The sequence below is a fragment of the Phacochoerus africanus genome, chromosome 1 (assembly GCF_016906955.1).
Source record: "Phacochoerus africanus isolate WHEZ1 chromosome 1, ROS_Pafr_v1, whole genome shotgun sequence".
NCBI lineage: Eukaryota > Metazoa > Chordata > Mammalia > Artiodactyla > Suidae > Phacochoerus > Phacochoerus africanus.
Window position 1 is genome coordinate 105,879,863 of NC_062544.1, and position 16,274 is coordinate 105,896,136.

General features: G+C 39.8%; 1 protein-coding gene across 3 annotated transcripts in view; it reads right to left on the minus strand.

The window, feature by feature from the left end:
- Window positions 1-16,274, minus strand: part of ULK4 (unc-51 like kinase 4) — a 521,416-nt gene that overhangs the window by 271,406 nt on the left and 233,736 nt on the right. For all 3 annotated transcript variants that reach the window (XM_047770666.1, XM_047770657.1, XM_047770675.1), the window contains one exon: window positions 13,307-13,355. In XM_047770666.1, coding sequence (XP_047626622.1) covers window positions 13,307-13,355 — 49 coding nt within the window. The remainder of the gene's footprint in view (window positions 1-13,306; window positions 13,356-16,274) is intronic.

Consider the following 16,274-nt stretch of genomic DNA (forward strand, 5'->3'; position numbering starts at 1 on the left):
AGTTACACATACATGCACACATTCCTTTTTCTCACATTACATGTTCCATCATAAGTGACTAGACAGAGTTTCCAGTGCTACACAGCAGGATCCCACTGCTAATCCATCCCAAAGGCTATATTCTGTGTCTATTTACCCCAAGCTCCCAGTCCCTCCCCTTCCCCCTTGGCAACCACAAATCTATCCTCCAAGTCCATGAGTTTCTTTTCTGTGGAAAGGTTCATTTGTGCTATATATCACATTCCAGATATCAGTGATATCATATGGTATTTGCCTTTCTCTTTCTGATGTACTTCACTCAGTATGAGAGTCTCTAGTTCCATCCATGTTGCTGCAGATGGCATTATGTTGTTCTTTTTTATGGCTAAGTAGTATTCCATTGTGTATATGTACCACATCTTCCTGATCCAATCATCTATCAGTGGACATTTAGGTTGTTTCCATGTATTGACTATTGCGAATAGTGCTGCAATGAACATGAGGGTGCATGTGTGTCTTTTTTAAGGAAAGTTTTGTCCAGATATATGCCCAAGAGTAGGATTGTGGGGTCATATGGTAGTTCTATGTATAATTTTCTAAGGTATCTCCATGCTGTTCTCCATAGTGGTTGTACCAGCTTACATTCCCACCAATAGTGCAGGAGGGTTCCCTTTTCTCCACACCCCCTCTAGCATTTGTTATTTGTGGACTTATTAATGATAGCCATTCTCACTGGTAAGAGGTGGTATCTTGTGGTAGTTTTGATTCGTATTTCTCTAAGAATTAATCAGGGATGTTGAGCATTGTTTCAAGTGCTAGTTGGCCATCTGTATATCTTCCTTGAAGAAATGTCTCTTCAGGTCTTTTGCCCATTTTTAAATTGGGTTGTTGACTTTTTTGCTGTTAAATTGTATAAGCTGTGTGTATATTTCAGAGATTAAGACCTGTCAGTTGCATCATTGGAAACTATTTTTTCCCATCCTGTAAGTTGTCTTTTTGTTTTCTTTTTGGTTTCCTTTGCTGTGCAAAAGCTTGTCAGTTTGATGAGGTCCCATTGTATTACTTTTGCTTTTATTTCTGTTGCTTTGGGAGACTGACCTGACAAAATATTTGTAAGGTTGATATCTTTAAAAATTAAAGTAGGAATTCCTGTCATGGCTCAGCAGAAACAAATCTGACTAGTATCCATGAGGATGCAAAAAAATATGTATATATTAAAGTAAAATCAGGGAGTTCCCATTGTGGCTCAGTGGATCATGTACCCAACTAGCATCTAAGAGGATGTGGGTTTGATTCATGGTCTTGCTCAGTGGGTTAAGGATCTGGCATTGCTGTGAGCTGTGGCAAACGTCGCAGACACAACTGAGATCCCACCTTGCTATGGTTGTGGTGTAGGCTGACAGCTACAGCTCCAATTTGACCCCTAGCCCGGGAACTTCCATATGCCACAGGTGTGGCCCTGAAAAAGAAAAAAAAAATAGAATAAAATAAAAAAATGAAACCCAAAGGAAATAGGGGGAAAGGGCACAAATTAATGGGGGAAAAAAGGAACAAATCAATAAAACCACAAACTAGTTCTGAAAGAAGGCAAATATTGGCAGTAAACTTCTAGGCAAGTAGGAAAAAAAAAAAAGAGATTCTCAACTTCTCATTGCTATTCAAATAAGCAATATCAGAAGTAAGAAAGAGGCATCACAACAGATTCTCAAATACTTAAAGGATAATAAGAGAGTGTCATGAACAACTTTATGTCAACAAGTCTGACAGCTTAAATACAGTATACAAATTCCTGGAAAGATATCAAAAAGAAATAAACTGAATAACCCTATATCCATTGGAAAAAATGAACCTTAAAAACTTCCCACAAATATAACTTCAGGACCAAATGGCTTTGCTGGTAATTTTTACTACACATTTAAGGAGAAATAATACCAATATAAAAAAATTATTTTTCCAGGGAGTTCCCGTCATGGCGCAGTGGTTAACGAATCCAACTAGGAACCATGAGGTTGCGGGTTCGGTCCCTGCCCTTGCTCAGTGGGTTAACGATCCGGCGTTGCCGTGAGCTGTGCTGTAGGTTGCAGACGTGGCTCGGATCCTGATGTTGCTGTGGCTCTGGCGTAGGCCGGTGGCTACAGCTCCGATTCAACCCCTAGCCTGGGAACCTCCATATGCCGCGGGAGCGGCCCAAGAAATAGCAACAACAACAACAACAACAACAACAACAACAACAAAAAGACAAAAGACAAAAAAAATATATTTTTCCAAAAACTTGAAGAGAAGGGAACATGTTCCAACTCATTCCTTGGGGTCAATTATTACCCTGACACAAAAAAATAAGAAAAAAAAAAACAAGAAAAAAAAAAACAGGAAAACAATAGACCAATATCCTTTATGAACACAGTCACAAGAACATTTAAAATTTTTACCAAATCAAATCCAACATAATAAATAAAAAAATAACAGAGCATGATCACATAGGTTTTAACTCCAAGTGGCAAGATTGGTTTAACATACAAAAATCAATCAATACATTCACCATATTTTTCAAAAATATATAACAATTACACGATCACTTGAAGAGATGCAGGGAAAAAAAATCAACACTATGAAATCTCTCAGAAAATCAGGAAGGAAAGAGAATTTCTCAAGCTGCTAAAGGATTCTAACAAAACTCTACAGCTCACATCAGACCTAATGCTTTTTCCCTAGGAGAGAGTGAGCACACTCAATAAAAGAAGCCAGGGGTTCATTTAAAAAGAAAAGAGCCCATCCCTTATTATTTGACATATAAAATTCAGGAAATGCAACCTAGTCTACAGAGACTGAAAGGAAATTCATAGTTTTGAACAGAGGAATGGAGGCAGGGAGGGATGGATTGATTACCAACAGGCACAAGGAAATTTTGGAGATGATGGATCTGTTCATTATCTTAAATGAATATGCATGTAAATACTCATCAAATTACACATTTGATACACGTAGCTTATTGTTTATCAATACAGACAATAAACAATATATAAAAATACAGTGGGAGTTCCCGTCGTGGCGCAGTGTTTAACGAATCCGACTAGGAACCATGAGGTTGCGGGTTCGATCCCTGCCCTTGCTCAGTGGGTTAAGGATCCAGCGTTGCGGTGAGCTGTGGTGTAGGTCACAGATGCAGCTCGGATCCCGCGTTGCTGTGGCTCTGGCGTAGGCCAGCTGGCTACAGGCTCCGATTCAACCCCTAGCCTGGGAACCTCCATATGCCAGCGGGAGCAGCCCAAGAAATGGCAAAAAGACAAAAAAAAAAAAAAAGATACAGTGAACGAGTGATAAATATGGCGTTTCAAGTCACCATAATGATAGATTACATCAACAAACACCTTTGAAACAACAACTTGGTGATGGTGAGAGAAAAGCTGGATTTGTAGTCATTCCTCACAACAATGTTATTAATCATGAAATGTACGGCATAAAAGATGGATTAATAATTTACAACCTTGTTGAAGAGAACTTCTTTCCAAAGCATGCTGGAAAACACAGAAGCAATAAGCAAAAATACTGATAAACTTGATAGTAAAAAACATACAGGTCCAAGTATAAACAACTGACAATGCAAAAGATCAGTAATACTCAGTTGTGAGCATGGCAAGTCTGGTGTTGTTTTATACTACCACTCTGTGTGAGATTCCATATACCACTTTGGAGAGTAATATTAAAATAGAGAAGATGCACATACTTTGGTGTAATAATGCAATTTTCAGGAACTTATCCTATAGAAACTCACATAGATGTGAAAAGATGTGACAAAGATATTCTCTGTTCAGGGTTGCTTATATCAGCAAAAAGCTGGGGGGAAACTTTGAAATGTCCATCAATGGAATTGGCTAAATAAATTATGCTAATACAAAAGACATATTACATGACCTTTAAACAGAAAAATTTTATACTTAGACACACACACACACACACACACACACTGCTGCCATGGACATTATAAAGTAAGAAAGAAACAAAATATATCACTTAGTGGATATAATACATACAAGGAAAATAATGAGAATATGCATCAAGCTGTAGGCTGCGATATTAGAGAAGACCATCATGTTCTATGTTAGACATTTTTGTACCGTTTGAACTTTTGTACAAGTATGTATCATTTTGTTATCAGAAAAAGTAAACCAAAAAAATCCTATGTAATAACGTGTCTTTACTGGTTTCTCATCAGTCTTTCCCCAATTTGGTACCTCTAATAAATCCAAAATGCAATCTCACTTGCTAGAGCTATTTAAAAAGCTCTCCTTTCCCCCATAAATCTGTAAACTGCTTTAGTGCATCAGATTTCCTAGCTCGGCCTGAAAATCCTTTGCAGCTCTGGGTAAGTGCATAAATTCTGCTTTTTCTTGCCATCCAAGAAAAGAAGTGCAAAGAGTAGCCAAAGAAAATGCTAATAGATGTTTGCTGATTTATTTAATCAAAACTAGAAACTTTTTACTGACATTTCCACATTCTTAAAGAAGTAGGTATCCTCAATTATTTTGTTCCTTAGTAATTTTACGACCCTACCATTACTGAAGAACCATGAGAAAAATAATATTGACTCGTCACACATTGAGAATGAATAATCACTGATTTTGTACTTGGCTCTTCCAGTAATTCTTTATATGCACCCACGAGTCATTTTTCTTTGTTCCATCTATCAAGGGACTCTAAACACATAGGGCTTTGGGTAGTGAGAAGAGCAAAAGAGCAAGGCATTTTTAACACAAGCCTGAACCAAAGCTGACCAATGGCCAATGACTGGGCAGTCTGAGATATTACAGATATAGAAGCAAAACTGAGTGTTACTACTAGTCATGGCCAAAATTCAGGGGAGCCATAACCACACTGCCTTTTCTGAGTACACGTCCTGAAGAACCCTGCACCTTCCTACTGTTTTGTCTTGCAATTCCACCATCAAGAGGACAAAGGTCAACTGTGAGTGCAATCTAGGAAGAAGGGTCTAAATATAATAGTCATGTCTCGCCTCTCTCAAGGGGTTCACTAATAAATCAAAATGTAGAGAAATGAAAAGAGCAGGGAGGACCACGTGCCAGCAGCAAATGCTGTTGTACCACAAGTAAGCAGTTTCTTTCTCAAGTGAAACTCACAATGTAACTGAGGATATAAGACAGGAAGTCACCGACTGCAGCACTACCCGATAGAAATATAATGCAAGCCATATATTTTTAATTCTGAAAGAATTGTTTAAAAAAAAGGCAACATAAAATTCATTTTAGTAGTATTTCACTTACCCCAATACATCGAAAATACTGTCATTTCAACATGCAATCAATATAAGAAAATTAATCAACGACTTTACATTCTCTCTCTTCTTGGAAATTTGGTATATATTTGATACTCAGGGTGCATCTCAATTCAGACCAGCCGTGTTTCAAGTGTTTGCTGCGCTTTATATGGCTACTGGCTACCACATTTAAAAGTGCAGGTCTAGGGGAAAAATTAATGAACAGCACTGGCAATGAGATGAGTGCAGAGGGAGAGGCTCACATAAGCAACAAGAGTCACAGACCTTCAAAAGACAACACTGCCCCTTTTTTCAGTATTATACTACCTCTTTTCAAAATTTGATCCATTGTTTAGTTCCTCTTGATTCTCCCTCTTTACACCTTACTGGACCACACCTCTCTCTTCATTCTTGTTGAGGTTTCACTTAATGCTGTGTCCTAATTTTACCCTTACTTCTTCACAAGTCTCTTTCCACAGAATAAAATCAAAAAACACGAAAGCAGAGTTCGCATCGTGGCTCACCGGCTAGCACACTGGACTAGCATCCATGAGGATGTGAGTTCCATCCCTGGCCTCACTCAGTGGGTTAAAGATCCAGCGTTGCTGTGAGCTGTGGTGTAGGCCAGTGGTTACAAGCTCCAACTGGACCCCTAGCCTGGGGACCTCCATATGCCGTGAGTGTGGCTCTAAAAAGACAAAAAAAAAAAAAAAAAAAAACCTTAGACCAGGCAAATACATTATCTAATGTCTCATCACTTTCTACTTCTATGCTTTGTAATGAGACCACCTCCTTACAAAGAAGGAAGAGTATCTGTTTCCTCAAAGTGAAGCCCAGAAACTAATAGAGCAAAACCAGAAATGAGAATGTCAATGATAAAACTCAAGATTCCACTGGCCTGGAGGAAGCCTTATCTATGCTGCAAACTCCCAATGTTCTGTGATTTCCCAGAGATATCCTAAGCTCTGGTTTAACATTTCTTTAAAGTGGGTATAACGTAGAGTTTTTATCTTAATAAAGTCCATCTTCTTTCAAACCAATTGGGCTGATTATGCAGAAACTAGTTATGCTTCAGCTCAAGTTTACTGATAAAAGCTTATATTGCTTAGCTTCAACCCATTAATTCAGCTAACCAGATAACATGGAACTGATGAGATCAAAGCCATTAGTTCAGTTGTGATATGGGTAACTCCACTTCATTTAATCTACTGTCTCTAGCCCTAGAGAGTATATGCAAATATAAACTTATGACACAAGCCACTAAGAACAGGTCTGTGCAATTCCATTTCCTCCCCCACTCCACCCCCACCCCTGCTGAACAAAACACCTCAAAGTACATACTTTAATGGCAGTAACTTTAGCAGCGTGTAAAATCACCTTCGTATATAACAGGAATTGTTATAGAGCTCCATTTTACAATCTACAGAATCCATGATAGGTGTCCATGAAGACTGAAGAATCAGATTCATCCCCTGCATACATTAAGTATTCCTCATATAACTTTTAAAGTACTTTCCTAAATCAAGCATTTTGAAATCAAACCATGTTTTCTATTTTAGAAATGCATGCTCATGCACAGAAAATTAACGGCATACTGGATATAAGCATGCAGATCCTTAAACTTATAAGGAACTTGTCATTTTAACACACCCTAAGAACCAATTAACGTTAGGTGGGTTATAACTAGAATGGAGCAAAGTAATTTTAAAGGCCTTGATGAATGGTCAAGATTGGAAACATCCCTTAAATGTAATATGGCTACGTATATGTACTACTTTGGAATTTCAGTGATTAAATCCTTTAGGCTCCAAAGGCCCATAAAAGACACTCTTTTCTAAAGACAGAGATGACTTGAAAGATTTACTCAAGCTTACTTCAACCGCTATCCTTGAGAATTGTTGAAACAATATAATTGTCAGCCTAGTGCATTGCTAATCCCATTTTTATTGTTAACATTTGCCAATGAAATTGCTCTTTAATTGTTTGTTGTGGAATAGACACATAAAATAGCATGACAGCAATATTTTGGCACATATTGGAAAATCTGTTATGAATATAGATTTCCCCCCAATAAAATACAGGTTGCCCATATTACTTGGCATTAAAATGATTCATGGAAGTAGGCCAAAACATCAACCACTGAAATAAAATGAGCGATTAGAGTGATAGCAAAATCCAAAGGCTGATCCATCCAAATTCATATTTAAGATACATTAAAAAGCAACATCCACTCTTTGGAAAGTGGGAAGGGAAGAAAAAGAATGCCTTCCATCCTGTTCATCCAGCAACTTTGCACTCAAATATCAAGCCATGAGGCCCTTCTATGACTGACTTTCCTCCGGAACCCGAATATATTAGGCAGATCCAAACTGCCTTAGTGTCACAGATCCTCAAGTCTGCGTATGGAAATCCATTCAGCTGTCTGAGCCTCCACTCCTCTCCCAACACAGCTACCTTGTGTTGCCAGTGACAAGGCAGTGCCCAACTGCTGTGACAGCTCCTTTTTGTAAGCTATCAGCTACCTGGTTTTCCCCACCGTGTGGCCTGTCAGGCAGGAGTGGGGAAACTTGCAGCTAGAACCCACAATGAAAAACATTCTGCCTGCTCTCTGCCCAAAATATAGTATTAGAACTTCTGGGCTTTTATATCAGATCTCTGAGACCCTTGTCTCTTTTAAGCTCCCTTCCCATAGTTACTTTGGCTCATCTTAAAAGCCTGGCTAATGGTGATTTGCAGACAACTCCCAGAATTCAGCTTTCAACCAGTTTCAAGTTTCCAATATAAGCCTGATTCTTTCCCTGGACCCATCACATGGCTGGGCAGCCTACCTCCTCATGGCATATAGCCCCAACAGCAAAAGGGCTCAAACAGATTTTACGTAAAGGATCCTGATTTTTTTTTGGACATACCCACAGCATGAGGAAATTCCTGGGTCAGGGATTGAATCTGTGCCACAGTAGTGACCAGATCCCTTTTTTTTGGGGGGGGGGGGGGTCTTTTTAGGGCCGCGCCTGAGGGCACGAGGAGGTTCCCAGGCTAGAGGTTGAATCGGAGCTGTAGCTGCCAGCCTACACCACAGCTACAGCAATGCTGGATCCTTAAGCCACTGAGTAAAGCCAGGGATCAAACCTGCATCCTCTTGAATGCTAGTCAGATTTATTTCCACTGAGCCACAACAGGAACTTCTGACCATGCAAGATCCTTAACCCGCTAAGCTACCAGGGAACTCCAAGGATCCTTTTTTTTTTTTTTTTTTTTCCACTTTTTAGGGCCACACCCATGGCATATGGAAGTTCCCAGGCTAGTGATCTAATTGGAGCTACTGCTGATGGCCTACATCACAGCCACAGCAACGCCAGATCCGAGCCGTGTCTGCGACCTACACCACAGTTCACAACAACGCTGGATCCTTAACCCACTGAGCAAGGCCAAGGATCGAACCTGCAACCTCATGATTTCTAGTAAGATTCATTTCCGCTGCACTATGACAGGAACTTCGGATCCTGATATTTTTAATTTTAATTTTTTAATTTGATTTCAGCTCAGTTTATGTACAATATTATTTAAGTTACAGGTATATGATAGAGTGATTCACATTTTTAAAGATTATACTCCATTTATAGTTATTGTAAAACATTGGCTATATTCCCTGTGTTGTACAATATAGCCTTGTAGCTTATTTTATGCATAATAATTTGTATCTCTTAATCCTCTCCTCCAATATTGCCCCCCTCTCCCCACTGGTAACCGCTAGTTTATTTGGAGGATCCTCATTTTGAAAAGCCTAAATTATTTGCAAAGCCAACAAATATGAAAGAACAACAGCATAAAGCCCTTCAGGATCTGATCCTAAACTGCTCACTCCCTACCATCTCTCCATTGCCCTGATCCAGGCACATTTAAGCACCCACCATCCCCTAAGCTGGAATGCTCCTCATAACAGCCCCCTCTAGGCCCCATTCAAAGGTTACTTTTTCTCAGACTCCCCTCCCCACACTGCTGAGCAGAGCTGATCACGTCCTGTCCCTGGAACTCTCAGTATTCTCTTTCTCCCTCAATAAAGATCCTACCAAACAGGACATCAAATTCAGACCTCTGCTGCCTTCATCTTCACCTTCCTCCAGGCCTGCAGGAAAGACACAGCAGTTGGCCACAATTCCAGCACCACCAGAAGAGGCAGTTTTACTTTCTTAACAGAAAACATCTAGGAAAGGATACATTGCTGGTAAGAGCATATCACAGGAGGAACTCTAGAAAAGAAGGAAGTTATAAAGTCCATCATCAGGCTTTAAGTATATCAAACAGAAGATGGAAAAGAGTTATGGGCTAAGAGTAAAGAAAAACATCAAGAGGTCACAATGGACCATGAGTTGAAAAAGTCAAATGCTGGGGGGAGGGGGTTGTTTGTCCAGTTGGGGTGTTTTGGGCTTTCATGTGGAAGTTCCAGGGCCAGAGATCAAAGCCTCTCCACAGCAGCAACTTGCACCAAAGCAGAACCCAAGCCACAGCACTGACAACACCAGATCCTTAACCCACTATGCCACAAGGGAACTCCTTTTTGTTGGGTTTTGTTTTGTTTTTTTAATGAGTGGTTATAAGATACAAACAGCAAACAATGGATCCCATGCAATCTTTTTTTTAGATTTTATGGCTGCCCTCAAGGTATATGGAAGTTCCAGGGCCAGGGATTAAATCTGAGCCACAACAGTGGCAGTGATGGATCCTTTAACCTACTGTGCCAGGCCAGAGATAAAACCCACACCCCCACAGCATTCATTCGGATTTTTAATCCTCTTTGCCATGGCAGGATCACCAAAGGTTAGGATGAGAACTTTCTTCCAGTTACAAAAAGAGCTGTATAGACCTTAGCAGGTCAGAAGCTCTCCTGCCACAGCAAGGCCTGAGTCACATGCATGAGTTTAAGGCTCACTCTAGCCTTATGTCTCATTCTGATCAATTCGTTGCTAGAAACAGCTATGTATACGCTAGACAGCACCTAGGCCCTTGAACTTAGAAACCAAATCTAACTGAAGTACATACTGTGCTTCCTTTAATCTAGGAATCCATCGGTTCTATAATACACCATTATTTTATTAAGCACTAAGAAAGAAAAATGCTGCCAACTAAATTATGACATGGCTTCTTATTACTTAGAATTTTCATTTTATTTTTATTGAAAGAGCTCTTTTAAACACAGTCAGACATATTTTTATAATATATCACTCTGGGGCACTAATAAAAAGAAAAATAAAAGTGAAATGAATTGGTTAAGGCAATGACAACCAGGTCACCTGGCTGAAAGCAACTGTAAAATGTCATCAGTTTGGAAAGTGCAGCCTGGTTTCAGAAATGCTAAAACTGAAAAAAAAATGTACAGCAAAGAATCAATAAAATATTTTGTCTGGCTTGGTGACAAAAATTTAGAAAGGGCAAAGTAATAGTTCACAGTATAACTGCTACAAAGATTTCACTGATTAAAAATGTATTTATACAGAGAAAAATTTGAGATTATCTAACTCAAGAAAGACAGGAGTAGAATAGGGATTCAATAATATTCTTTGGACTTCAAAGAGCCCTCTCCCAAAAAGCAGTGATTTCCAAATTCTGTTCTCTTCTTTTCTTCCCTCCCCCCCTTCCTTCCTTCCTCCCTCCCTTTCTTTCTTTTTTAGCAGCAGGACCTCTTTTTAAAATAAGAGCCTACAAAAAATTTGAGTATGGACCTGTTCTGACTAGAGGAAAAGCCTCATTCCAGAAATGCATCCAAGTCATAGGGCTCAGGACCAGCTGAAATCCTGACCTAGAGAGCATATGGCACCTCTAACCATGCCCTGCGACAGCTATGACATAATGACAAGGGTTTAAATGATGGCATTAATCAATTAAACACTTGTAAAATATGAAGCCTTGTTAGGTGCTTATTACACAAAGATTCATCACGTATGGAGGAGACTTGGTAACCTACAAGGAAGAATTTTTCATGAATTGGATTTGAGAACTTGAGATGATCACCAAAGGTTAGGATGAGAACTTTCTTCCAGTCATAAAAAGAGTTGTATAGACCTTAGCAGGTCAGAAGCTCTCCTGCCACAGCAAGGCCTGAGTCACATGCATGAGTTTAAGGCCCACTCTAGCCCCAGCTCTCATCTGGCTGTAACACCAATTTCTTTTTCTTTTCTTTGTCTTTTATCTTTCCTTTTTTTTTTTTTTTTTTTTCTTTTTAGGGCTGTATCTGCGGCATATGGAAGCTTCCAGGCTAGGGGTCGAACTGGAGCTGCAGCTGCTGATCTGCGCCACAGCAGCAGCATGCAGGATCCCAGCCACATCTGTGACCTACACCACAGCTCATGGCAACGCCAGATCCTTAACCCACTGAGCAAGGCCATGGATTGAACCCACGTTCTCTTGGATACTAGAGATTGGATACTAAATAGGGTTCTTAATCCTCTGAGCCACAGCAGGAACTCCAAACACCAGTCTCTTTTCAAATGCAAGCCAGATGTGGCTGAGCATGGACAGCTCTGGCTCCTGCCTCATTTGGCCAAACCCAGCCATTTACAGCATCCAAGGTCCTCCAAAAACAAATACAACTCCACAGCAAGTGAGTAAGTTGGGTATGTCCTACTATCGGTAGAAGCCACACACACCACCAAGCAAAGCCTCAAAGAAACCACTGGCCAGCTCTTCATATCCATGGTTCTTTATCTCATTTTTCTCTATTTCTTCTCCTGATACCACCTCTAAAATCTCCTTTTACCCTTTGAAGCAATGCAATCCTCTGGGTCATCTTATCGTCACTCGAGTCCGCTTTAGGAACACTACCCACAAACTACTCCTAGCTCCCCTAATTCAAATAGCTCCACAAACACAACAGCTCTCCTCAAAGGAAATGGACAATCTGCAGCTGAGAAAAATAACATTTTCACCATACAGCCCTATCAGTACACAAACAACTTGTAGATTAATATTTTAGAATCATTAAAGAGAGCTCATTTTCCATGTGTAGGGTTATCAGACAATAACAGCTATTGTTCTATTGACAACTGACAACCAAGGTGGGGTAGGCTGATCTGGCTGGGGATATGTCCCCTGCACTGTCAGTTAGCTACGGAGGGAAAGCTATTGGTCCAGGGGGACAAACCACTCAGGTTCAAGAGAACATTTCTTTGGCCAAGGGCGCTCCTTCACTCTATCTACTCAGTTATCAGCCTAATTCTCAGACTGGAATGAAGTACAGAGAGGGCTTTATCAGAAGTGAGAAAAGCCGACCCTACATTCAGTTTTATTCTCTACACACAGGAACCAGAGAGGAAAGGTTTCCATCCAGTTGCATTCTTTGAGTAGAAAAAACAGAGTCTGGAAGTTAAGCTATTCTACGTTCTGAGGAAGACAGCTTCCTGCCATAGGCATAAAATTGTTGATCAGACCCAGCGTCTGCAAAGTCAGAGTGATTCATACTGAACATTAGAAAATTTACACTGAAGCACAGTGATCATCATTCTGCCCTTCCTCCACAAGCCAACCTCAAATAAAATATTCCTTCTATAATTGGTAACTTTTTTTTTTTTAGGGCTGAACCCACAGCATATGGAGGTTGCCAGGCTAGGGGTCCAATTGGAGCTACAGCTGCCAGTCTGCACCACAGCCACAGCAATGCAGGATCCAAGCTGCATATTCAACCTACACCACAGCTCGCAGCAACGCTAGATCCTTAACCCACTGAGCAAGGACAGGGATCAAACCCACAACCTCATGGTGCCTAGTTAGATTCATTTTCACTGCAGCACAATGGGAACTCCTATAATAAGTAACATTTTTTAGCTCAATAGAAATAAAATGCACAAGATTTGTGAAAAGAGGGCAGATGTTACATGGTGTCTCTATACCATTTCAGAATTGGACAGGAGCTCAGATAAGGAAACTGAAGCCCAATAAGGCTAAGTGAGACAATGGACACAATTCTTTTGGGCAGAGTTATGGTTAGAACCCAACCAAACAATGTGGACAAAACTTTAAAAATATTTTACTCGAATTTCAGAAACACGCCTCTTCTCTTACCAGAATTACTTCGAAAATGCGTGGGATCAATTTGCTTTCTTCCACAAGTCTGTTAAAAAAATTAAAAGATAATTTGTTAATTATTTTTTAATTAATTATTTAACTGCTATCCTGATATGGCACACTGCAGCCCCATGTTTCATTGTTTAAATTCTATGACCAAGAAATAGTAAGATTAAATCTCGTTTTAATACACTGAACCACATCTACTAAACACAAGAAACATGGGGCTTCTTTGCAAATGACTATTAGCTTAGCCTCACTGATCTGTGGCAAGTTAAATCTCAAATGAATTGATATCTGTAAATGTAAAACTTTATTAAAATTCACAATTATTATAAAGACTATCAAAATAGACAATACCAACTGAAATAATGTGACCAATTCTCCATGCAGTTAAATTATAAGCATCCCACACTGTAATCCTTCAAATATGCCTCATTAGTTATCTTCACAGCATTAAAGATTTAATGAACAATGATTTTTAACAATCTTTAACTTTAAAAAAAAGTAGACACCAGGACTTCTCTTGTGGGGCGGCAAGGTTAAGGATCCGGTGTTGTTACTACAGCAACTTGGGGTGTCACTGAGGCACAGGTGCAATTCCTGGCCTGAGAATATCCACATACCACAGGCATAGCCAAAAAAAAAAAAGACACTAATCACCCAGTTGTTTCCAGGCACTTTCTCTCATCAAACCTAGTTATAAACCGTCACCTATTTGTAACAAAAGAATTTTTTCATGTGATTTAAGGGAAAATAGCCTTGATTCAAAAGTGGTAGTTTTTAAAAGAATAATATTTTAATCTCTAAATATTCCTTTAGTCCAGGGGTCAGTAAACTTTTCTCTATAAAGAGCCAGATAGTAAATATTCTAGGTTTTGCAGGTTACACAGTTTCTATAGCAACTTTTTACCTTTGTCACTGTAATATAAAAGCTGGCATAAATAGTACATAAATGAATAGGTATGGCTGTATTCCAATAAAATTTTATTAACAAAAACAGGCAGTGGCCATATTTGACCCACAAGCTGTAATTTGCTGATCTTGCTTCAGTGAAAGAAAAAAACAGGTTCCTTAACTTCATTAGAATACTTTGTAGAATAAACTATTGCACTTAAGATAAGCACGTTGCTCCTGTGGTAGGTATGTGCTGTTTGTCTCTCTCTCTCTCAGAAAATAACCAGGTGGATAGAAAGGGAATTTATCATCTGGCTTCCCTAGAGCTTGTTTGTCTATGATCATACAGTGATGAAAGAAAAGCCTATGAGACTATCCCAAAAAAAGATCACAGTGTATTACAAATATCTGTTAAGGGAACGTGAGATACACAGAGAGTTCCCAAAGACTCAAACACTTAGAAAGCCTGAGCTCAGGATCTAGCAAAAACAAACATGATGATTTCTGTGTAGTCTCAGTGTATTAGAGGGAAAATGTTTTGATGATGGATGTTAAATTCATTTACATTCTCTCACTTTCCTGGGCAAGAGAAAGCTTGGGTATGAAGACAGAGCTCCTCATGATAATGTGAGAAAAAAGAATGCATATGTGTGCAGTTCCCACCGTGGTGCATCGGAAAGGAATCCGACTAGGAACCATGAAGTTGTGGCCTCAATCAGTGGGTTAAGGATCTGGCGTTGCCGTGGGCTGTGGTGTGGCTCGAAGATGCGGCTCGGATCCCAAGTTGCTGTGTGTGGTGTAGGCCAGCAGCTACAGCTCCAATTATACCCCTAGACTGGGAACCTCCAAATGCCGCAGGTGCAGCCCTTAAAAAAGTCAAAAAGACAGAAAAAAAATTAAAAATGAAAAAAAAATGTATATGTGTGTGTGTTACTGGGTCACCTTGCTGTATGGCAGAAATCTGAAAGAACACTGTAAACCAGCTATAAAGGAAAAAAATAAAAATCATTTAAAAAATAAAAAAGATGGAGCTCCTTATACCATGCCTAGATAGGATGGAAAACGCAGACTCAGGATGCATTCGGGCTAGCACAGCCTTAATCCTCTTCCTCAACTTCCAAATGTTAACCATATCATTTCTTAAATTCGTCTTAAATTTTTTTTTCTTTTCTTTTTTTTTTTGCCACCCTGCGGCATATGGAGTTCCTGGACCAGGGATCAGAACTGAGCCATGGTTGCAACCTACACCACAACTGTGACAATGCCAGATCCTTAACCAGGCTGGAGATTGAACCTGCGTCCAGAGATACTACTGATCCTGTTGTGCCACAATGGGAACTCCTCTTTTAAATATTTATCATATATACTCTTATTAGGCTCAGCATAAACATCTCTGTGTTGCCTTAGCAACCAAAGCCAAGAAGATCACAGGGACAGAGGTACCACTGCTTCCCCAGAGGTACCTAAAAGTTACAGCTGTATCACAGCCCACCCTGACATTCAGATCCAAAAGCAGCCACTCACAACACCAAATTTTCCATGATGGTATTTTTAAATATATTCAACTTTTCTTTCTTTCTTTCCTTCTTTTCTTTCTTTCTTTTTTGCTTCTTAGGGCCACATGTGCGGCATGTGAAGTTTCCAGGCTAGGGATGGAATCGGAACAACAGCTTCCAGCCTATGCCATAGCCACGTCTGTAATCTACACCACAGCTCATAGCAACTCTAGATCCTTAACTCACTGAGCAGGGCCAGGGATCGAACCCACATCCTCATGGATACTACTTGGGTTCATAACCCACTGAGCCACAACGGGAACTCCAAAATATTCAATTTCTAACATATGGCTACATAAAGAATCTTAATTCTTTTTTTCTTTTAATAGGGCATATAGAAGATCCCCGGCTAGGAATCAAATCAGAGCTGCAGCTGCCAGCCTACACCACAGCCATAGCAACAATGGATCTGAGCCTCTTCTGCAACTTACGCCACAGTGGCAGCAACTTGGGATTCTTAACCCACTGAGGGAGGCCAGGGATCAAACCCACATCCTCACAGACACTATGTC